This window comes from Bos grunniens, chromosome 26 (genome assembly GCF_055505025.1).
Source record: "Bos grunniens cultivar Pamir isolate PY7600 chromosome 26, Bosgru_T2T1.0, whole genome shotgun sequence".
NCBI lineage: Eukaryota > Metazoa > Chordata > Mammalia > Artiodactyla > Bovidae > Bos > Bos grunniens.
In genome coordinates, this window is record NC_141190.1 from 42489509 (window position 1) to 42512275 (window position 22767).

The window sequence follows — 22767 nt, forward strand, 5'->3', positions numbered from 1 at the left end:
TTCCAAGGAGCAAGTGTCTTTTAATTTCATGGCTTATTATTTAATTATTTAATTTCATGGTGAATTTTAGCATTCACCATCTGCAGTCATTTTGGAGTCCAAGAAAATAAAGTCTGTCCCTATTTCCATTGTTTCCCCATCTATTTGCCATGAAGTGATTGGGACCAGATGGCATGATCTTAGTGTTTTGAATTGAATTCTAAGCCAGCTTTTTCACTTTCCTCTCTCACCTTCATCAAGAGGCTCTTTAGTTCCTCTTCACTTTTTGCCTTAAGGGTGGTATCATCCACATATCTGAGGTTATTGATATTTCTCCCTGCAATCTTGATTCCAGCTAGTACTTCATCTAGCCCAGCATTTCACTTCATGTACTCTGCATATAAATTAAATAAGCAGGGTGGCAATATACAGCCCTGATGCACTCCTTTCCCACTTTGGAACCAGTCCATTGTTCCATGTCCAGTTCTGTTGCTTCTTGACATGCATACAGATTTATCAGGAGGCAGGTAAGATGGTCTGGTATTCCCATCTTTTAAGAATTTTCCAGTTTGTTGTGATCCACACAGTCAAAGGCTTTAGCTTAGTCAATGAAGCAGTAGTAGGTGTTTTTCTGGAACTCTCTTGCTTTTTCTATGACCCCACGGTTGTTGGCAATTTGATCTCTGGTATCTCTGCCTTTTCTAAATCCAGCTTGAACATCTGGAAGTTCAGTTCATGCACTGTTTAAACCTGGCTTGGAGAATTTTGAGCATTACTTTGCTAGTGTTTGAGATGACTGCAATTGTGCGATAGTTTGAACATTCTTTGGTTTTGCCTTTCTTTGGGATTGGACTGAAAATTGACCTTTTCCAGTCCTGTGGTCACTGCTGAATTTTCCAAATTTGCTGTCATATTGAATGCATCATGTCCACAGCATTGTCTTTTAGGATTTGAAGCAGTTCAGCTGGAATTCCATCACCTCCACTAGCTTTGTTCCTAGTGACGCTTCCTAAAGCCCATTTGACTTCACTCCAGGATGTCTGGCTCTAAGTGAATGGTCACATCATCGTGGTTATCTGGGTCATGAAGATCTTTTTGTATAGGTCTTCTGTGTATTCCCGCTACCTCTTCTTAATACCTTCTGCTTCTGTTAGGTCCATACTGTTTCTGTCCTTTATTGTGCCCATCTTTGCATGACATGTTCCCTGGTATATCTAATTTTCTTGAAGAGATCTCTAATTTTTTCCATTCCATTCTATTCTATTCTATTATTTTCCTCTATTTCTTTGTATTGATCACTTAGGAAAGATTTCTTGTCTCTCTTTGCTATTGTTTGAAACTCTGCATTCAGATGGACATATCTTTCCTTTTCTCCTTTGCCTTTAGCTTCTCTTCTTTTTTCAGCTATTTGTAAGTCCTCCTCAGACAACCAGTGACTTTGAGCTTAGAGAAATAGCAGGTAGTGGGGATGCCAGTGCCTCTTTGGACCTGGTCCAAAGAGGAGAGTCCCTCCCAAGGTAAGTGTGGTGTCCTCTTTCTAGAGACCTGAAGCACCTCCTCCCGACCCTCACTTTCTGGAACAGACCCTGAGCCTTTCCGCCTACGGTGGTGATTGGGGGGGAGGGGGGACAGGGGAGGATGGGGACAGGGCGGGCATGGAGTCGGATTTTCTCTCCTCACCCCCCTTCCCACACACGCTCTTTCTTTCGAGGGTGTCAGGTGGATGCCAACAGTTCGACTTTAGTCTCAGAGATTTGGATGTTGTCCATGGCAGCTGTGGGGCCAGGGCAGGTGGTATCTGAGGAAGGTTAGGGGCTCTGGGACGTAGGCCTCTTGTCCACGGGGCCACCAGGTCAGATGGAAGGTGGAGAAACAGTAGGGCCCGAAGGGGGTTGCCCCCCCACTCCACCCCTGAGCCGTCTGCACTCCAGGCCCCTGGAGGAGCAATTAGGAAGTATTGGGTCTGTGGTGGAGTAAAACCTGAGCTGAACCTGAAGGGCCTTTCAGCTTTGCCCAGAAAAGTGGGAGTGGATGGAATTTTCTAGATACTCTCAGGGTAGGAAGGTATATGGTCCCTCCCCACCACCACCACCCATCCTCTTCATGAAGCCCATAGAGATGAGTTTTCCATGTTCTGAAAGGAAAAAGGGAATCAGAATAAGAAAGTGGAATGTCAGAGTTTGAAAGGTCTTCCTTCTTGTTCTAATAAATTAACTTTCATTGACAGTAACATGTTTGCACAGTCCAAAGAAAATAAGCTCTTCTTCAGAAACATCAGTCTGCACTTGAAGGAGCGGGGTCAACATTATCACCGGACTTCAGCTTTTGTGAACAAGGCTGAATGACCAGGAGTCAGGAAACTGGACTTCTGTGATCTCTCCTTTCTTTTGCACAGCCAGTGAAGTCACGAAATCTTGGTTTTCTGAAAGCAAATCTATCGTATCTTTCTTCCTCTCTGCTTCTGTTTTGAAGCACTAACTTTCATCTGAACAATTCCAGGAGCCTCTTTACTGTCCTTTAGTCTTCATTCCCAGTCACTTCCGTCCCACCCTCTGCTCTGCCCTCTGCTGCTGCTTCTGGTGCTTGTTGCTCTTGAATGAGTACAGCCTTTTTTTTTTTTTAATTTTATTTTTAACTTTACAATATTGTATTAGTTTTGCCAAATATCGAAATGAATCCACCACAGGTATACCTGTGTTCCCCATCCTGAACCCTCCTCCCTCCCCATACCCTCCCTCTGGGTCGTCCCATTGCACCAGCCCCAAGCATCCAGTATCGTGCATCGAACCTGGACTGGCGACTCGTTTCATACATGATATTATACATGTTTCAATGCCATTCTCCCAAATCTCCCCACCTTTTTTGTACTCTGATTCCTGCCTGCCTCCCTGCTCTCCCTCCTACCTTAACCTTTGCAAAAGCGGTTCCCTTTTCCTGGAAAGCCTGTTATTTTGGAGCAGAGAAAATCCTGTACATCATTCAAAACCAAGCAGATCTCCACCCTACTACAGAATTAATTAAACTCATTCCTCCATATGACTATTATGCTTTTTAGGTATGTCAAAGAAAATCCAAAACTGGAGGTTATGTTTATTAAAAGTCCTTCCAGGGATATTTTGTTCCATTATGTTGCAGGTTAAGGGGAAGCTATAGAATCCTTCCTACCAGTTTAACCTTTGATAGTTTTGCTTTTATATACAATTTAACGTGAACAGCCAGTGTAAATTTTTTAGGATTTAGTTACACTTATCTCTGTGCTGTGGACAGTTTATTTTTCTCACTTTCCTCCTGAAATAAATTAACTTTTTTTTTTTTAAACCAGCAGAGTATGTCTTTATTTATGTGTGAATTCCTAGCATTTAACAGCATTTGATACACAAATACATTGAATGGATAACTTTCACAGTGTTAAAATACAAGGCTCATTTATTGTTGTTGAAGGATTTGGTTGTTTTAAACATCTTTTTAAACACAATGATGGAAGTAAGCAAACAGTGAAAAATCTCTGTTGGAAATCTCTAGGAATTTCTTTCTTCTGAGGAGATAGTTTTGAAAGCTTAAAAAAAACAAGGAATTGATATCTATTCATTGTTGCTATGAGCCAGAGGTTGGTAACATTCAGATTCTCCTTTATCTTAGGAGAAGCTGCTTGTACCCTTGATCTCTCCTTAGACACTTAGGTGATTCTCAGGATTAGTGAGAACGATGATTACTCTGGATCTAAGTACCCACGTTCACATTAGTTCATTTACTTTGCTTTCAGCCTCACAAGACCAGGAACGGTCTTTGGGAAATCAGAAAAACACTTGATACTGTAAAATTAGTTCAATATTTGGTAACATTTAAAAATCTGGCTCACATTTTAGGCTATCTTTGTTAGTTTTTCTTTTTTTAAAATAAGGAAAATAAGTAGGAAGGTAAGACTGGTAACTTAGTGATTCAACTGAAAATGACATTGATGGTAAGGTATAGAAAAGGAGCCAATAAGTTTTAAGTTTTACATTGGCCTAAACTTTAGAGGCGGAGAAGGCAATGGCAACCCCCTCCAGTACTCTTGCCTGGAAAATCCCATGGATGTAGGAGCCTGGTAGGCTGCAGTCCATGGGGTCGCTAAGAGTCAGACACAATTGAGTGACTTCACTTTCACTTTTCACTTTCATGCACTGGAGAAGGAAATTGCAACCCACTCCAGTATTCTTGCCTGGAGAATCCCAGGAGCAGCAGAGCCTGGTGGGCTGCCGTCTATGGGGTCGCACAGAGTCGGACACGACTGTAGTGACTTAGCAGCAGCAGCAGCAAACTTTAGAGGAGGAGTTGCTGAAATGGGTACGAACAATACCTCTTTGGAGACTTAAAGTAAGGAAGTTCATTTTTATGGGTCTGTAAGTAGGTAGCAGCCAAAGAGACAAGCATTTACTAAATGTCTAGTCCAGTTCAGTTCAGTTCACTCGCTCAGTCATGTTTGACTATTTGTGATCCCATAGACTGCAGCACGCCAGGCTTCCCTGTCCATCACCAACTCCCAGAGTTTACTCAAACTCATGTACATTGAGTCATCAATGTACGTGACTTGATGCCATCTAACCATCTCATCCTCTGTCATCCCCTTCTCCTCCCTCCTTCAATCGTTCCCAGCATCAGGGTCTTTTCAGATGACTCAGTTCTTCGCATCAGGTGGCCAAAGTATTGGAGTTTCAGCTTCAGCATCAGTCCTTCCAATGAATATTCAGGACTGATTTCCTTTAGGATGGACTGGCTCTATCTCCTTGCTGTCCAAGGGACTCTTAAGAGTCTTCTCCAACACCACAGTTCAAAAGCATCAATTCTTCACGCTCAGCTTTCTTTATAGTCCAACTCTGACATCCATACATGACTACTGGAAAAACCATAGCCTTGACTAGATAGACCTTTATTGGCAAAGTAATGTCTCTGCTTTATAATATGCTGTCTAGGTTGGTCATAACTTTTCTTCCAAGGAGCAAGCGTCTTTTAATTTCATGGCTACAGTAACCACCTGCAGTCATTTTGGAGCCCAAAAGAATAAAGTCAGCCACTGTTTCCACTGATTACCCATCTATTTGCTGTGAAGTGATGGGACAGGATGCCATGATCTTAGTTTTCTGACTGTTGAGTTTTAAGCCAACTATTTCACTCTCCTCTTTCACTTTCATCAAGAGGCTCTTTAGTTCCTCTTCTTTTTCTGCCATAAGTGTGGTGTCATCTGCATATCTGAGGTTATTGATATTTCTCCTGGCAATCTTGATTCCAGCTTGGGCTTCATCCAGTCCAGCATTTCTCATGATGTACTCTGCATATAAGTTAAATAAGCTGGGTGACAATACACAGCCTTGACTCCTTTCCCGATTTGGAACCAGTCTGTTGTTCCATGTTCAGTTCTAACTATTGTTTCTTGACCTACATACAGACTTCTCAGGGGGCAGATCAGGTGTCTGGTATTCTCATCTCCTTAAGAACTTTCCACAGTTTGTTGTGATCCACACAGTCAAAGGCTTTGGCATGGTCAGTAAAGCAAAAGTAGATTTTTTTCTGGAACTCTCTTGATTTTTCCATAATCCAGCAGATGTTGGCAATTTGATCTCTGGTTCCTCTACCTTTTCTAAATCCAGCTTGAATGCCTCAAAGTTCTCATGTACTGTTTAAGTTCCTGTACTGTTGAAGCCTGGCTTGGAGAATTTTGAGCATTACTTTGCTAGTGTTTGAGATGACTGCGATTGTGCGGTAGTTTGAGCATTCGTTGGCACTGCCTTTCTTTGGGATTGGAATGAAAACTGACCTTTTCCAGTCCTGTGGCCATTGCTGAGTTTTCCAAATTTGCTGGCATATTGAGTGCAGCACTTTGACAGCATCATATTTCAGATTTGAAGTAGCTCAGCTGGAATTCCATCACCTCCACTAGCTTTGTTAATAGTGATGCTTCCTAAGGCCCACTTGACTTCACATTTCAGGATGTCTGGCTCTAGGTGAGTGATCACACCATCGTGATTATTTGGGTTGTGAAGATCTTTTTTGTAGAGGTCTTATGTGTATTCTTGCTACCTCTTCTTAATATCTTCTGCTTCTGTTAGGTCCATACCATTTCTGTCCTTTATTGTGCCCGTCTTTGCATGAAATGTTCCCTTGGTATATCTAATTTTCTTAAAAAGATCTCTAGTCTTTGTCATTCTATTTTTTCCTCTATTTCTTTGCATTGGTCACTGAGGAAGGCTTTCTTATCTCTCCTTGCTATTCTTTGGAACTCTGCATTCAAATGAGTAGATCATTCCTTTTCTCCTTTGCCTTTAGCGTCTCTTTTTTTCACAGCTATTTGTAAAGCCTCCTCAGACAACCATTTTGCCTTTTTGTCTTTGGTTTTCTTGGGGATGGTCCTGATCACTGCTTTCTGTACAGTGTCACAAACCTATGTCCAGAATTCTTCAGGCACTCTATCAGATCTATTCCCTTGAATCTATTTGTCACTTCCACTGTATAATCATAAGGGATTTGATTTAGGTCATACCTGGTCTAGTGGTTTTCCCTACTTTCTTCAATTTATGTCTGAATTTGGCAATAAGGAGTGCATGATCTGAACCACAGTCAGGTCTACTAGAGTACAGAATAAACGTTAGTTAATCTCAGCAACTACAGGTGAGATTTTGGAGAGGTTATGAACAATGCGTGCTGTCCAGGTCGTGTTTGAGTTAAGGTAAAATAGTTCAAGGTCTTTTTAAGTGAAAATCTGTTTGTGAATAGAAAGGGGTTCCAGTAGGCTTAGCTCTAGGAATTAGAAAGAAATTAAAGAAAGAAACTTACCCTTTGACTAAAGTTTTTCCACAGACAAAAAGCTGGCTGAGGATATGGTTGGCAAAAACCGCGGGGTTCTGATTCCTTTCAGGGAGAGGTGAATAGGTAGAGTACAGAGGATTTTTAGGGCAGTGAAACTATTCTGTATAACACTATAATGGTGGTACATGTCATTATACATTTGCCAAAACTCATGGAATGTATAACATCAAGAATAAACCCAGTGTTAGCTATGGGTGATAATGTGTGCTGTGCTGTGCTTAGTTGCTCAGTCATGTCCAACTCTTTGCAACTCCATGGACTGCAGCCGGTCTGGCTCTGCTGACCATGGAGATTCTCCAGGCAAGAATACTCAAATGGGTTGCCATGCCCTCCTTCAGGGTATCTTCCCAACCCAGGGATAAAACCCAGGCCTCTTGCATTGCAGGTGGATTCTTTACTGTCTGAGCCACCAGGGAAGCCTAAGAATACTGGAGTGGGTAGCCTATCCCTTTTCCAGGGGATCTTCTCAACCCAGGAATCCAACTGGAGTCTCCTGCATTGCAGGCTGATTCTTTACCAGCTGAGCTACCAGGGAAGCCTGATAATGATGTGTAGGTTCATCAATTAATAACAAATGTACCATCCTGGATGTTGATATTCGAAGAGACTTGGGTAGGGGTGGGCAGAGGTGTATGTAAATTCTCCACTTTCTTTTCAATTTTGCTGTGAACCTAAAACTGCTCTTAAAAAGTAAGCAAGCAAAACTAACCGTGTTTAAACAAGAAAAAAAAAAAAGTTGCCAAGGAAAAAGAGAGGAAATGAGTGTGAGCGTGGATGAGGGATAAAAAACAATAATAAAGGAGAGGGATCTTGCACTGGGCCTATGACAATGAACTGTCATGAAATGAATGTTTAATTCAATGGTCACCTTCAACCCAAGAGAAAGAAAATGAGGTTGATGTATGTGCACCTGCTCTGTAATCACAAATATATCAGATACAACACCAGGTTATTAATTATATTTTGCCCCAGTATATACTCATTCTCATTCACTTGTTCACCACATTTTGAACATATCTCCTTATGACGAAGAAGTAACCTCATAAGACAAGCTGAAAGCTAGACTCTGAATGCAATTTTTCTACATCACATTCCCCATAGAGGGAATCTGTTTTATACTTCCTCACATCTTAGCATTTCTTTTTTTAACACTAAAAGCTTTCTCTGCGTGAATGCACTGGACTTGGAAGTGTAAGGAGGAATGTACCTTTCCTGCCTTCATTTCCCGACACTTGCTGCCGGCTGGTGGCGTTACCGCGCAATAACTAATATTTTTCGCCTCTCCTCCTGTCACCTGGAAGGAACAGCGGAGCACAGCTGTCGGACTCAGCTGCAGCTCGATGGTTCTTTTTCTTTTAATTGCCTCGCCGCGCAGCTTAAGGGATTTCATTAATAGCTCCCCAACCAGGGATTTATTCTTGCCCTCCGCAGTGACAGCGTTGACTGGATCCCACGGAATTCTTAAGTCCAACTTTTCTGATCTTTTAGGAAACGCATCCCCGTGAACTTGCCAGCCTAGGGGACTCGATTCACAGTCAGTTCAGCACCACTGCTTCAAGGGTCCAAGGGGACGATCTCGGAGATGACCGAGACGACAAAGGCCTTTTTGATCCGAAGACTCGCCTAGTTCTCTCTCGCGCCCCCAGGAGGCGCAACCCGGTGGTGGGGAACTGCGCGTGCGCGGTTTGACGGACATTGCGCCGTCAACACTTCCGGTGGCCTCAGGTCTCCCGCTACAGCATGAAGATGGGGGAGGACGTCAGAGGAGCGCACAGCGAACGGCCACAGAAGCTAGTCCTCTGCGTTCTCTGCGGCCTGCCCGCGGCAGGAAAGTCAACTTTCGCGCGCGCCCTCAGACACTGGCTACAGCAGGAACTGGGTTGGGCGGTGGGAGTCGTCGCCTACGATGACGTCATGCCGGAAGCGGTCCTTGAGAAGGCAAGCGCAAGCCCATTGGTCAGTACGGAGGGGGCAGGGCGTAGGCCGGAGTTCAGTTAAGCTCAGTTGCTCACTCGGGTCCGACTCTTTGTGAATCCTTGGACGCCAGGCCTCCCTGTCCATCACCAACTCCCGGAGTTTACTCAGGCTCACGTCCATTGAGTTGGTGATGCCATCCAACCATCTCATCCTCTGTCGTCCCCTTCTCCCGTCTTCAGTAGCCAAGGAAAATGTATTATTGGAGGAGACCCTGATGCTGGAAAAGATTGAGGGCAGGAGAAGGGGACGACAGAGGATGAAATGGTTGGATGGCACCATAGGTGTACTGGATAATGCGTGGTGTGGGAGAAGGATCCCTGATGGAGGACAGATGGGGGTTCGAGGAAAGTGAGCTGGTTTGCACAGAATAAGTTGACTGTGAATATGACAGGTACAAACAGCCACCAGTATAGGGTTAGATTCTGAAGTTAGCGTGCAACGTGGAAATCTCCCATTGTCAGATACCCTCCTGAAAATCCTTTGGGAACGTTGTTCTGAAAAGAGGGACAGACGCTGTCAAAAATTCCAACACAGCCAATTTAACAATCAGCCAGGAAAATCCAGGTTTTATGGGGCTTTAAGTTATGCAGTTTGAGGGAAACCCTTTTAAAGAAGAATACAAAATTACAAGTAACAAGGTACTTACTAGGGTGCCTCCTGTGAAAGTCCAGTCTGTACAAATGAAGAATTCTGCCTCTGAAGCTGGATCTTCATTCGTAATCGGAGTAAACCTGCCACTGCAAGAATGGGAAAAGATGTCAGTTTCTTAGTTGACCACCAGATGAAGTAATAGGCTTGTGTTTGGGTACCAAGCCATACTCAGCTTTAAGCCCTCAGATCACCCTCAGTGTGATGAGATGCATCCCTTTGAGAAGCATGTGAAAACAGAGACTTTTGAGGGAACAGTAGATTGATGGCACTCATCTCATGCTAACTCGAGAAAATACTCAGTGACATATTCTGAAAATTTTAAGTAGTTTTGTCGTTTAGTGCTGAATGTAGATGAGTTCACATAAATAAGATGCAAATATGGTGTGATTTCAGTCTGAGTATATTTGCAAAAATACATTTGGCATGTGAAAAATTTTGGACTTCACCAGCAAAGTTATATGTTTCCCCATTCTTGGTTAATTGTGAGGTAAATATGGTATCAGTCCCGTAGTACCAGTGGATTTACTTTGGTAATAGTATTTCACCACTCTGGAGGAAGCTGGAACTTGTCGATAGAGATTGTATTTGCTGTGGTTTTCCCTCTGTTTTCTTACTGTATTTTTTCCACTTTCCCCCTACAAAGGCCCTGGGGCTCATCTTGTTACCATGATTAGGATATCTCACATTTTAGGAAGTGATGTGTTGCTGTTTTCTTTTCAGTGGATTTCACTGTTATATTGGGTTGGCCAAAAAATTCATTTGGGTTTTTCTGTAGGAGGGCACAGAAAAATCCGAATGAACTTTTTGGCCAAACCAATATTAGTTTTGTGTGCTGTAATCTCAGTGATGTTATGGGGTGTGGACAGACAGGAGAGGGATCCTCATCTCCCGTCCTTGTGTTTTCCCTCCAGCCTTGACCTCATAACTGAGTCAGTGCTCTCCAGAGCCCTTGAGCAGCAGCAAGGTTACTTGTGTTTCCAAGCTATTTATTCTCTTCCCTTCAATCTGCTTACTCTATCTTTCCCTATCCCATTCCATTTCTATTGTTAGCCTGAGGTCCTTTCATCTGGACCCAGAGACTTTTCAGCGGATCCTCTTTCTGTCTGCTTTTCTTTTTTCTTTTTCTGTCCTTTTCTTATTTCAAGGGCACATGGGCATTGCTATATCTTAGCCAGACTGTTTTTATTTTGGCAGGATATTTATTTTGGTTCCTTCTTTCTCCTAGATGGTAACAGCTTTTCATTCTTTCATTTACTCACTTATTCAGTCATTTCATAAACACTTCTGGAGCATCTATTAGGTGTGAAACCCTCTGCTGAAGGCTGGGTATACAGCAGGCTATTGATCTAGCAGGGACATGGAGCTGCTTAAACAGTGTAAACCCTCTTAGAGTGGAGACTCAGTGTATACAAGTGTCGTGGTACGCAAGGGAGGGTCTGCATGCCTTCTACATGGTTGAGTCTGAAAGGTGTTCACAGAGAGCTAATATCGCTGACTAGTTTTTCAGCAGACGGAATAGCATATGTGAAGACATGAGTATGGGAAAGCAAGCTGTGACTGCTGCTGCTAAGTCACTTCAGTCGTGTCCAACTCTGTGCGACCCCATAGACAGCAGCCCACCAGGCTCCTCTGTCCCTGGGATTCTCCAGGCAAGAACACTGGAGTGGGTTGCCATTTCCTTCTCCAATGCAGGAAAGTGAAAAGTGAAAGTGAAGTCGCTCAGTCGTGCCCGACTTAGCGACCCCATAGACTGCAGCCTTCCAGGCTCCTCCATCCATGGGATTTTCCAGGCAAGAGTACTGTGACTAGTGTTGTGACTAGAGACCTCCAAATGGTTCAGAAATTATCATATGGAGCAGGGTGGGTGTTGAGACATGACCACAGTACTGGCCAAAGCCTAATATAATTTTCAGTTCTCTGGTATTTTGCAGCCATCCCAGTGGAAATTGTTTCGCCAGGAACTGTTGAAGTTCCTTGAACACTTCTTGCTGGCTGTCATTAACGGGTGTCAGATGTCTGCCCCACCCAGCAAGACTGAAGCCATGTGGAAGGATTTTATAACCTGCTTGAAGGATCAAGATCTGATATCTTCTGCAGCTGTTGAGGCCCAGGCTCTCTACCCCTTAACGAAGACTGCTGTGTCTAGACCTCTGCTTTTGATTTTAGATGACAACTTTTATTATCAAAGTATGAGATATGAAGTCTATCAGCTGGCTCGGAAATGTAATTAACACATTTTTTTCCCTCACACACAAAGATATTTATTCATGTATCAAATTTACTAGTGCTGGGACTTCCCTAGTGATCCAGTGATTAAGACTTCACCTTCCAATGCAAAGGGTGAGAGTTTGATCCCTGGTCAGGGAGCTGATATCCCACTTGCCTTGTGGCCAATAAACCGAAACATAAAACAGAAGCCACACTGTCGCAAATTCAGTAAAGACTTTAAAAATGCTCTGCATCAAAAAAACAAAACAAAACACCAACGATCACTGTTTTTGGTGAGAACTTAAGTGGATTAGGAGGTTCATATGGATTTACTTCATTTTCAAAGCTACACGTGCAGTACTGCGAATGGTCTTTGCTTCTGCAGATGGGATAACTTATGTAAATACGTTTAGTTCACATTTTGGAAAAATACTTCCCAAGTAATTTTGTGGTTTTTGAATTGTTTTCAGATTCATTAGGCTTTTGCCAGCTGTTTTTAGATTGTGCTCTTGAGACCTGTCTACAGAGGAATGCCCAGAGACCACGACCACTGCCTGCCGAGACCATCCACCAGATGGGAAACAAAATAGAAAAGCCCAACCCTGAGAAAAATGCTTGGGAACACCACAGCCTCGCAATTCAGAGTCCAGCATGTGCTTCAGAGGCCAGGTAGCCCCACTCAAAGGTGTCTTTTCACCAGGTGCCTCGCTGAGCCAGGCCCTGGGCTGCATACTTCTGTATCCATTTGATTGCTCTTCACACAAGCCTTGGAGAGAGATTATTTCTTCCCCTTTGTGTAGAAGAGAAAACCCAGTGAGGAAGTTTAGCTTGCCCAGAGTCACTGCGATTGTCAGCTACACCTGAGAGGTGAATCCAGGTTTGTTTGCAAATATGTCCTCTTGTTAAAGTTATACGGTTTCCCAGGGATCAGGGCAGAGAGTTCAGAGTAGGCTACCTCTCTGATACTCTTGCTGAAGTAGTGTAGTCTAGATTGCCCAAGTGTTCTTTCCTTTGTCAGTTTTTTTTAAAAACTTTTTATTTATTTTTTTGGCTGTACCATGAGGCTTGTGGGATCTTAGTTCCATGAGCAGGGATCAAATCCACATCCTCTTCACTGGGAGCGCAAAGTCTTAACCACTGGACCACCAGGGAAGTCCCCCCAGTAGTTTTCTTATACAGAGAAAAGGAATGGAACTGAATCCTGGTTGTGCCTTAAATCTCACTCCGTTACACTGCTTGTGTAGGTGTGAGGCTTGTGGCTATGCTGTCTAATGCATTTGATTACTGAAATAGGTCTTGAGAGTTCTAGAGTTCTAGTTTACAACATTTCTGATAGAAATTTCACCGATGATGGAACTGTTCTGTATTTGTCCTCCCAGTATGGTAGCTGCTGCTGCTGCCAAGATACTTCAGCAGCTGCCAGCCACATGCAACTGACCATCAAGCACTAGACATAAAACCAGTGCAACTTATGACCTGAATTTTATTTATTTGGCTGCCCTGGGTCATCTTTGCTGCATGTGGGCTCTCTGTCTAGTTGCAGAGAGTAGGGCTGCTCTCTAGTCACTGTGCATGGGATTCTCCTTTCGGTGGGTTCTCTTGCTGTGGACCACAGGCTCTAGAGCACAGCCTAAGTAGCTGTGGCCACGGGCTCAGCTGCTCTGAGGCATGTGGGATCTTCCCAGATCAGGGATCCAACCCATATGTCCTGTATTGGCAGGTAGATTCATAAACACTGGACCACCAGGGAAACCCCGTGACCTGAATTTTAAATGTGATTTTGATCACTTTAAACTTAACTGGTTACATGTGGCCTGTGGGTGCTGCAGGAACAGCACAATTCTAGAGGTATGTCCCCCACGGTCCCTTAGTTCCCTCCTCACTGGTGTCCATATGCGATCAACAGTTTTTAAAAGGCTAATGTTTTAAACTCTGTACTCTGTATTCTCTTCCAATCATATCAATCTTTTTCTTAAACTCATTCTTCAAAATGTTTACTTCCCAAGATACAGTTTCCATGCATTTTGTAATACTCTAACATTCTAAAAACATTCAAAATTGGATTTAAGTATTGTTCATAGGGTTAATGAAATAAGCTACGGCTGAGATTTCTAATTTTAACTTCCCATAATATCTTGAAACTTTGAGCAGGCGAACACATAAGTGATCGATGGCTTGTGTTTCTGGAATACTGAAAATGTTTTCCTTCAGAAACGAATGGCTGGTTGAGATATTGAGATATCCCATGAGAGCAGCCTAAGGTTGTCATCACTGCTTTGGGGGCGAGTTCTTACTAGAAGTAGGAAGGAGTATGAGCTTTGCCAGTGCCAGGGCCAACCCGGAGCAGAATCTGCAGGTTTGTCTTGTGTCTTAAGAACGTGGTCCAGGGACTTCCCTGATGGTCCAGTGGCTAAGACTCTGTGCTCCCAAAGCAGGGAACCCAGATTCAACTCCTGGTCCAGAAACTGGATCCCACATGCCACAGCTAAAAAGATTCCACATTCCACAGCTAAGACCCTGTGCATCCAAATAAATAAATATATAATTTAAAAAAGAAAAAACCTAAACCAGGGAGGAAAAAACAAAAAAACAAAAAAACCCATGGTCTAAAATAGTCCCAGCATAGCTGTGAAGGGGTTGTCTAAAATCTGGTGGCCTTCTATCGGAAGTTGAAAGATGATATGACAAATATGCCTTTCCCAGGCTTCTGTGAAATACTACAGCTAACTGGTGGTTCAGCACTAAAGAATCCGCCTACAGTGCAGGGGCTGCAGGTTTCATCTCTGGGTCAGGAAGATCCCCTGGAGTAGGAATTAGCAACTGACTCCAGTATTCTTGCCTGGAGAATCCCATGGACAGAGGACCCTGGTGGGTTAGAGTCCATAGAGTCACAAAGAGTTGAACATGACAACTGAGCTCACATACACAGACACACACACACACAAATGAGTAGAAGCCAGGAAATAAAGACTAAGCATGCTTCTCTGGGGAATATAAAGTTGTAGGTGCCTAAAGTTCAGCACTTAATGAGAGAAAAGAGAGAATGTCTTTTCAAAGCTTATTAATAGGGGTCTTGGGAAATTAGTATTTTTTACAGGAGGGATTTTGGGGGGCTTCTTGAAATTCTACATTTGAATTTTGCAAGTAGAAGGTAGCTTCCAAATCACTTTGCTTTTCCCCTTCTGTTTAGGATTTTAGATATACCACTTTTATTCCTCTAGAATTCAGCTTAGTGCTCAAAAACACAAGTTCTTTTAAAAAACAGGTGTTTGATATAAGAATTTATTTAATCCTACCTCCTCTTACAGGCTGAAGCTGACTGATTTATTGATTACTGCTTTGGAAAACCCAATAAAACACGTGGAGGAGAACTTGGAACAAAAAGTAAGTCTTCCAGTTGAGATTTAGCATAAATGAGAAGGAACTTTCTCTCAGAAGAAGGATCTTCTGTAGGAAGAGCCTTTGGAGCTGAGTGTGAAGTATGTGTAACGTGTGGAAGATGATCTCTGTCCCTGCCCCAGCGTCTCACCAGCATCCAGCCCGATACCTGGGTGCATTGGTGCTCTGGAGGTGGCCTGCGCTGCTTGCTCAAAGGCAGCTGTTAAATTTTCAGAAATGGTGGAGCCTGCTGATGTTACATTGGTAGCATGAAGTGGGCATGGATGGGAATATTTATACCATTGTTATTGTCGTTCACTCACTCAGTCGTGTCTGACTCTTTGCGACCCCAGGGACTGCAGCACGCCAGGCTGCCCTGTCCTTCATCATCTCCCAGAGCTTGCCCAAACTCGTCCTTTTGAGTCAGTGATGCCATTCAGTCATCTCATCCTCTGTCGTCCCCTTCTCCTCCTGCCTTCAGTCTTTCCCAGCATCAGGGTCTTTTCCAATGAGTCACCTCCTCGAATCAGGTGACCCAAAGTATTGGAGCTTCAGCTTCAGTCCTTCCAATGAATATTCAGGGCTGATTTCCTTTAGGATTGACTAGTTTGATCTCCTTGCAGTCCAAAGGACTCTCAAGCGTCTTCTCCAGCACCGTAGCTCAAAACCATCAATCCTTCAGTCCTTAGCCTTCTTTATGGTCCAACTCTCTTATCTATACACGACTACTGGAAAAACCATAGCTTTGACTAGATGAACCTTTGATGGAAAAGTAATGTCTATGTTTTTTAATATGCCATCTAGGTTTGTCATAGCTTTTCTCCCAAGGAGCAAGCATCTTTTAATTTCATGGCTGCAGTCACCATCTGCCAGTGATTTTGGAGCCCAAGAAAATAAAGTCTGTCACTGTTTCCATTGTTTCCCCATCTATTTGCCATGAAGTAATTGGGACCAGATGGCATGATCTTAGTGTTTTGAATTGAGTTCTAAGCCAGCTTTTTCACTCTCTTCTCTCACCTTCATCAAGAGGCTCTTTAGTTCCTCTTCACTTTTTCCCATAAGGATGGTGTCATCTGCATATCTGAGGTTATTGATATTTCTCCCTGCAATCTTGATTCCAGCTAGTACTTCATCTAGCCCAGCATTTCACTTGATGTACTCTGCATATAAGTTAAATAAGCAGGGTGACAAGATAGAGCCTTGATGTACTCCTTTCCCAATTTGGAACCAGTCTGTTGTTCCATGTCCAGTTCTAACTATTGCTTCTTGACCTGCATACAGATTTCTCAGGAGGCAGGTCAGGTGGTCTGGTATTCCCATCTCTTGAAGAATTTTCCACAGTTTGTTGTTATCGACACAGTCAAAGGCTTTATCATAGTCAATAAAGCAGGAGTAGATGTTTTTCTGGAATTCTCTTACTTTTTCTATGATCCAGTGGATGTTGGCAGTTTAATCCCAGGTTCCTCTGCCTTTTCTAAATCCATCTTGAACATCTGGGAGTTCTTAGTTTACATGCTGTAGAAGCCTAGCTTGGAGAATTTTTAGCTTTACTTTGCCAGCATGTGAAATGAGTGCAATTGTGTGGTAGTTTGAACATTCTTTGGCAGTGCCCTTTTTGGGGATTCGAATGAAAACTGACCTTTTTCAGGTCACAGCAGTCCTGTGACCACTGCTGAGTTTCCCAAATTTGCTGGCATATTGAGTGCAGCATTTCACCAGCATCATCTTTTAAGATTTGAAATAGGTCATCTGGAATTCCGTCACCCCCACTAGCTTTGCTTGTTGATGCTTCCTAAGGCCCACTTGACTCCTCACTCCAGGATGTCTGGCTTTAGGTGAGTGATCACACCATCGTGGTGATCTGAGTCATTAAGATCTTTTTTGTATAGTTCTTCTGTCTGTTCTTGCCACCTCTTAATATCTTCTGCTTTTGTTAGGTCCATACCTTTCCTGTCCTTTATTGTTCCCATCTTTGCATGGTATGTTCCCTTGGTATCTCTAATTTTCTTGAATAGAGAATCTTTCCCATTCTAAATAGACAAACACTATAGATGCGTTTGTTTCTGTCTTCGAGAGCCTATTCTTAGACATTAACCAGCATACTGCCTACATGGAACCCAATTCACAACTTGATGTATTTCATTTAGACTCTCTCCTAGAGAAGAAAGGGGCTTCCCTGGTGGCTCAGATGTAAAGAATCTGCCTGCAATGCAGGAGACCTGGATTTGATCCCTGGGTTGGAAGATCCCCCTGGAGAAGGGAATGGCTACCCACTCCAGTATTCTTGGCTGGGAAATGCCATGGACAGAGGAGCCAGGCGAGCCACAGTCCATGGGGTGACAAAGAGTCGAACACGACTGAGCGAATAACACTTTCAGTAGAGAAGGATACCTGGAAGAGAAAAGCCACTTTTACTTTTCTTTCAGTGTCTTCACCTATGTATCACCTACACTTTGCTCATTTCTTTTGTACAACTAGGTAACTGTCCCAATAACAATGTCTTATTATCTAGGAAACAGACAGACTTATCGGTTCAACTAACATTCTTCATCAAGCTGATCAGACCCTCCGAAGAATTGTCTCTCAGACAATGAAGGAAGCCAAAGGTATGCTGAGTACTTAAGATTCTATTCATTGAGACTATGCTCTACTGCTACTCTTGTTCCCTGGACACGAGTACTTTACGTACTTTCATTTGTGACGTTTACATCATGTTTTCAGTTTAAATGTGCAACTCGATTGTGTTATACTTCTACCCCTGGAATCGGGCTTTCATCCATCCAGTAGGTTTTTATTGAGTGGCTACTCTGTACTAGGCTTTATTCTAGATATTGGAACGTTTGGAGGGAACAGAATGTCATAGTGAGGAGACACACACACAAAAGAAATATATGAACATATGCCAGCGCTCTGAAGAAAAAGAAAGTAGGGTAAGACAGTGTAGTGATGGGAGGATTTATTTTTAAAAGAGCAATCATGAAGACTTCTCAGAGGAAATGACATTTAAGCAAAGATGCGAATGAAAGGAAATAGCAAGCCATACTGATGCCCAGAGGATCTTTCCAAGTAGTGCCAAAAGCTACTTTATCTGTACCAGGTACAGCTGGTATATTCTAGAACACAGAAGAAGCCATTGAGTCTAGAGTGAAGTAAGGGATGGGGAGAGGTAGTCAGGCCCAGCTGGAAAATCGGCATGGCATCTGAACAAGCTCAGTGCACTGTCAGCCTGAACTTAGATGAAATGTGTGGTAATTACAGTTCTGGAAAATTATTCCTTTAGGTTTTGAATATCGAACTCTTTACTTTTACTTTTTGTTAATCACCCTTGATTTACAAAAAATAACAGCAGCTTAACATTTCTTGAACTCCTTTTATATGCCAAGAGCCTTATATATTATTTCTAGTCTTCAGAATCCTATCAAGGAAGTGTAGTTTTACACATGGGGAAACGGAGGGTCTGAGAGGATACGTATATCTGCTCAAGGCTACACTGAACAGTGGCTATATACTTGGGCAACTTGGGGCTCAGAGATAAGTCTGATTCTAGTCTATGCTTTCTGTTATGCTCCCGCACATCCCCAACATTTATTATTAATCCCTTTAGAAAAACTTAGGACATTGGAAAAAGAAACAGTATACTAACCATATTATGTTTTTCAAACTTCTTTTTTTAACCCTGATCCATAACTCGATTTTAATACTGTAACCTAGTGTGTGTAGCCCCTTACGTGAACACACTCCTGCATAGAAACAAGTTTCACAAAATGCTCCCATGATTAATGAGCTCTACTGTAGTCTATTTGATTGCATCTTAGAAAAACACTGGTTGCAACATGCAACCCGGGTATGGGTTATAATACAAAGTTTGGAAAAGAGCCGGAACAAAAATGGTCTCACGTGAGAAAGAAAACAAAAATAGTTGTAGTAGAAGTTTTCAGCCGTTTGCCTTTGTCTGTAAAATGAATTAGGACCATGACATCACTTCATGGCAGATAGAAGGGGAAAATGTGGAAGCAGTGACGGATTTTATTTTCTTGGGCTCCAAAATCACTGAAGATGGTGACTGCAGCCATGAAATTAAAAGACACTCCTTGGAAGGAAAGCTATGACAAATTTAGACAATGTATTAAAAAGCAGAGACATCACTTTGCTGACAAAGGTCCATATAGTCAAAACTATAGTTTTTCCAGTAGTCATGTATGGATATGATACTGCTGCTACTGCTAAGTCACTTCAGTCATGTCCGACTCTGTGCTACCCCATAGACAGCAGCCCACCAGGCTCCCCCGTCCCTGGGACTCTCCAGGCAAGAACACTGGAGTGGGTTGCCAATTCCTTCTCCAATGCATGAAAGTGAAAAGTGAAAGTGAAGTCGCTCAGTTGTGTCCGACCCTCAGCGACCCCATGGACTGCAGCCTTTCAGGCTCCTCTGTCCATGGGATTTTCCAGGATAGATATGATAGTTGGACCATAAAGAAGGCTGAGTGCCAAAGAACTGATGCTTTTGAACTATGGTGTTGGAGAAGACTCTTGAGAGTCCCTTGGACTGCAAGGAGATCAAAGCAGTCCATCCTAAAGGAAATCAGTCCTGACTATCCATTGGAAGGACTGATGCTGAAACTCCAATCCTTTGGCCACCTGATGCAAAGAACTAACTCCTTGAAAAGACCCTGATGCTTGGAAAGATTGAAGGCAGGAGAAGGGGGCAGCAGAAGATGAGATGGTTGGATGGCATCACTGACTCAATGGACATGAGTTTGAGCAAGCTCCAGGAGATAGTGAAGGACAAGGAAGCCCAGCATGCTATGATTCATGGGGTGGCAAAGAATTGGACATGACTTAGTGACTAAACAACAACATAAAATCAAGGGGGACTGGGGTTATACCCAAATTACTCTCAATTCTCTTCCTATCCATTAAAATGGGTTTTTCCCCCCCTCTTGGGGAAGGAGATGGCACTAGCTTCTAGAACTCTGCTTAAATAAAATTAAATAATTTGGTTCTCTTTCCATCAAGAAGTAAAAGGACAATCCACAAAATGGGAGAAAATATTTGCAAATCACATCTCATAAAGGACTTATACCCAAAATATATAAAGGACTCTCACAACTCAATAATAAAGACAAATAACCCTATTTTTTAAATGGGCAAAAAATCTGAGTAGAAATTTCTTTAGGGAAAATATACAAATGGCCAGTAACTGCATGGAAACACACCTGGCATTATTAGTTACCAGGGAAATACAGATCAAAACCACAGTGAGATACCACTGCACACTCACTAGGCCAGCTAGAATCTAAAAGTCCAGGTTTCAGTGAGGATATGGCGAACTCAGAATCCATGGACACCACTGGTGGCAGTGTAAAATGGTGCAGCTGCTTTGGAAAACAGCCTAGCAGCTCCTCAGAAGATTAAATGTAGTTACCATTGGACCTAGAAATGAAAACATATTCATATAAAAATCTGTACACAAGTGCTTGCTGCTGCTGCTGCTGCTGCTAAGTCGCTTCAGTCGTGTCTGACTCTGTGCGACCCCATAGACGGCAGCCCACCAGGCTTCCCCATCCCGGGGATTCTCCAGGCAAGAACACAAGTGCTTATAGCATCATTATTACTAACAGCCAAAAGGTAGAAGTAACCCAAAGGTCCATCAGCTGACAAACATATGGATATGTCCATCTATCCATAAAATGGATTATCCAACCATAAAAAGCAAGAAAATACTACAACATGGATGAACCTTGAAAACAGTGTGTAAAGTGCTAGAAGCCAGTCACAAAAGTCACATAGTGTGCGTCCCGTCATGTGAAATGTCCAGAATGGGGAAATCTGGAAACACGAGGTGGAATACTGGTTGCTTAGGGATTGAGGGCAGAGAGAGGAGCGATGGGGCAGGAGGGTGATGTTAGCTATCACAGATGATAAAAATGTTTTTTAAGATTGACTGTGATCATTGCTGCTTATATCTGTGAATATAATAAAACTACTGAATTGTAGTTTAAATGGTAAGCTGTAATGTTAATTTTACCTCCATAAAGCTGTTCAACAAAAAAAATCAGTTCTCAGTCACACCACCCACATGGCTAGTGGCTGCTGTACTGAAGGGCAGACGCAGAACATTTCCATCATTGTAGGAAACTATACTGGACAACTATTCTAGGCATATGAGCTTCAAACCCAACTGTCATTTTCTAGCTCTGCTCTTTGGCCTTCCTACCTGTTAATCCAATAAGATTGTAAGTCGACTTATTTTGTCAACAAAAAGCCTTTTCTGCTCACACGTTTCGTAGCAAGTTGTTTAAATGATTTGCTTGTATTGCATTAAGGTGACCTTTGTCTACATGTATATTATACCAGCTCAATTATTATTTGTAGAAGAATCTGAATGGTTTGTCTGAAGTAATCAAATTAATTTCCTAGTGTCATCAGTCCAGCTAAATTTAATCTACCCAAATAATTTTGAGTATCTTTATTTTAGATGAACAGATGTTTCCGTACAACTTGAAGCTTTTGGCAGAAGAACTTAACAAGCTCAAAGCAGAGTTTTTGGAAGACCTAAGACAAGGAAACAAAAAATACCTGTGCTTTCAACAAACCATTGACTTAGCAGATGTTATTTCTTTTTTCCATTATGAGAAAGATAACATTGTAAGGAAGTATTTTTCAAAGCAGCATTAAAACATCTGAATCTCCAATCAAATATCTAATTTGGTTATGATTTTTCAAACTAATTAAAACAGTTATGTATTACTGGATGTGTTCTAGTCTAATAATGTGAATTGCCTAATGCAGAGTTCCAAAGAATAGCAAAGAGAGATAAGAAAGCCTTCCTCAGCAATCAATGCAAAAAAATAGGGCAAAACAACAGAATGGGAAGGACTAGAGATCTCTTCAAGAAAATTAGAGATACCAAGGGGACATTTCATGCAAAGATGGGCACAATAAAGGACAGAAATGGTATGGACATAACAGAAGCAGAAGATATTAAGAAAAGGTGGCAAGAATACACAAAAGTACTGTACAAAAAAGATCTTCATGACCTAGATAATCACGATGGTGTGATCACTCACCTAGAGCCAGACATCCTGGAATGTGATGTCAAGGGGGCCTTAGGAAGCATCACTACGATCAAAGCTAGTGGAGGTGATGGAATTCCAGTTGAGCTATTTCAAATCCTGAAAGATGACGCTGTGAAAGTGCTGCACTCAATATGCCAGCAAATTTGGAAAACTCAGCAGTGGCCACAGGACTGGAAAAGGTCAGTTTTCATTCCAATCCCAAAGAAAGGCAATGCCAAAGAATGCTCAAACTACTGCACAATTGCACTCATCTCACATACTAGTAAAATAGTGCTTAAAATTCTCCAAGCCAGGTTTCAGCAATACGTGAGCTGTGAACTTCCAGATGTTCAAGCTCGTTTTAGAAAAGGCAGAGAAACCAGAGATCAAATTGCCAACATCCGCTGGATCATGGAAAAAGCAGGAGTTCCAGAAAAACATCTATTTCTGCTTTATTAACTATGCCAAACCCTTTGACTGTGTGGATCACAATAAACTGTGGAAAATTCTGAAAGAGATGGGCATACCAGACCACCTGACCTGCCTCTTGACCTGTATGCAGGTCAGGAAGCAACAGTTAGAACTGGACATGGAACAGACTGGTTCCAAATAGGAAAAGGAGCGTCAAGGCTGTATACTGTCACCCTGCTTATTTAACTTCTATACAGAGTAC

General features: G+C 42.5%; 2 protein-coding genes across 7 annotated transcripts in view; one reads left to right on the forward strand and one right to left on the reverse strand.

The window, feature by feature from the left end:
* Positions 1-8161: 8161 nt before the first annotated feature.
* IKZF5 (IKAROS family zinc finger 5) overlaps positions 8162-22767 on the reverse strand; it is a 38820-nt gene continuing 24214 nt past the window's right edge. For 2 of the 5 annotated variants that reach the window (XR_015155433.1, XM_086378072.1), the window contains 2 exons: positions 9446-9536; positions 8162-9016 (listed from right to left, as the gene is read on the reverse strand). Coding sequence is in view for 2 of the 5 variants with exons in the window: in XM_086378072.1 (XP_086234198.1) it covers positions 8996-9016; positions 9446-9536 (112 nt within the window). In the remaining 3 variants the exon portion in view is untranslated. Of the gene's footprint in view, positions 9017-9445; positions 9537-14926; positions 17428-17977; positions 20470-22767 lie in introns of those variants that run through there. The other 3 variants (XM_086378071.1, XM_086378070.1, XM_086378073.1) reach the window with 3 other exon arrangements.
* Positions 8537-21736, forward strand: PSTK (phosphoseryl-tRNA kinase). Of its 2 annotated transcripts, none has more exons than XM_086378074.1 (6): positions 8537-8778; positions 11382-11673; positions 12129-12327; positions 14967-15042; positions 17549-17642; positions 21515-21736. In XM_086378074.1, the coding sequence occupies exons 1-6, from the start codon at positions 8563-8565 to the stop codon at positions 21712-21714; spliced, it is 1077 nt and encodes a 358-aa protein (XP_086234200.1). In that variant the 5' UTR covers positions 8537-8562; the 3' UTR covers positions 21715-21736. The 2 variants fall into 2 exon arrangements, with proteins under 2 accessions (XP_086234200.1, XP_086234201.1); XM_086378075.1 differs by having other exon boundaries at positions 8537-8760.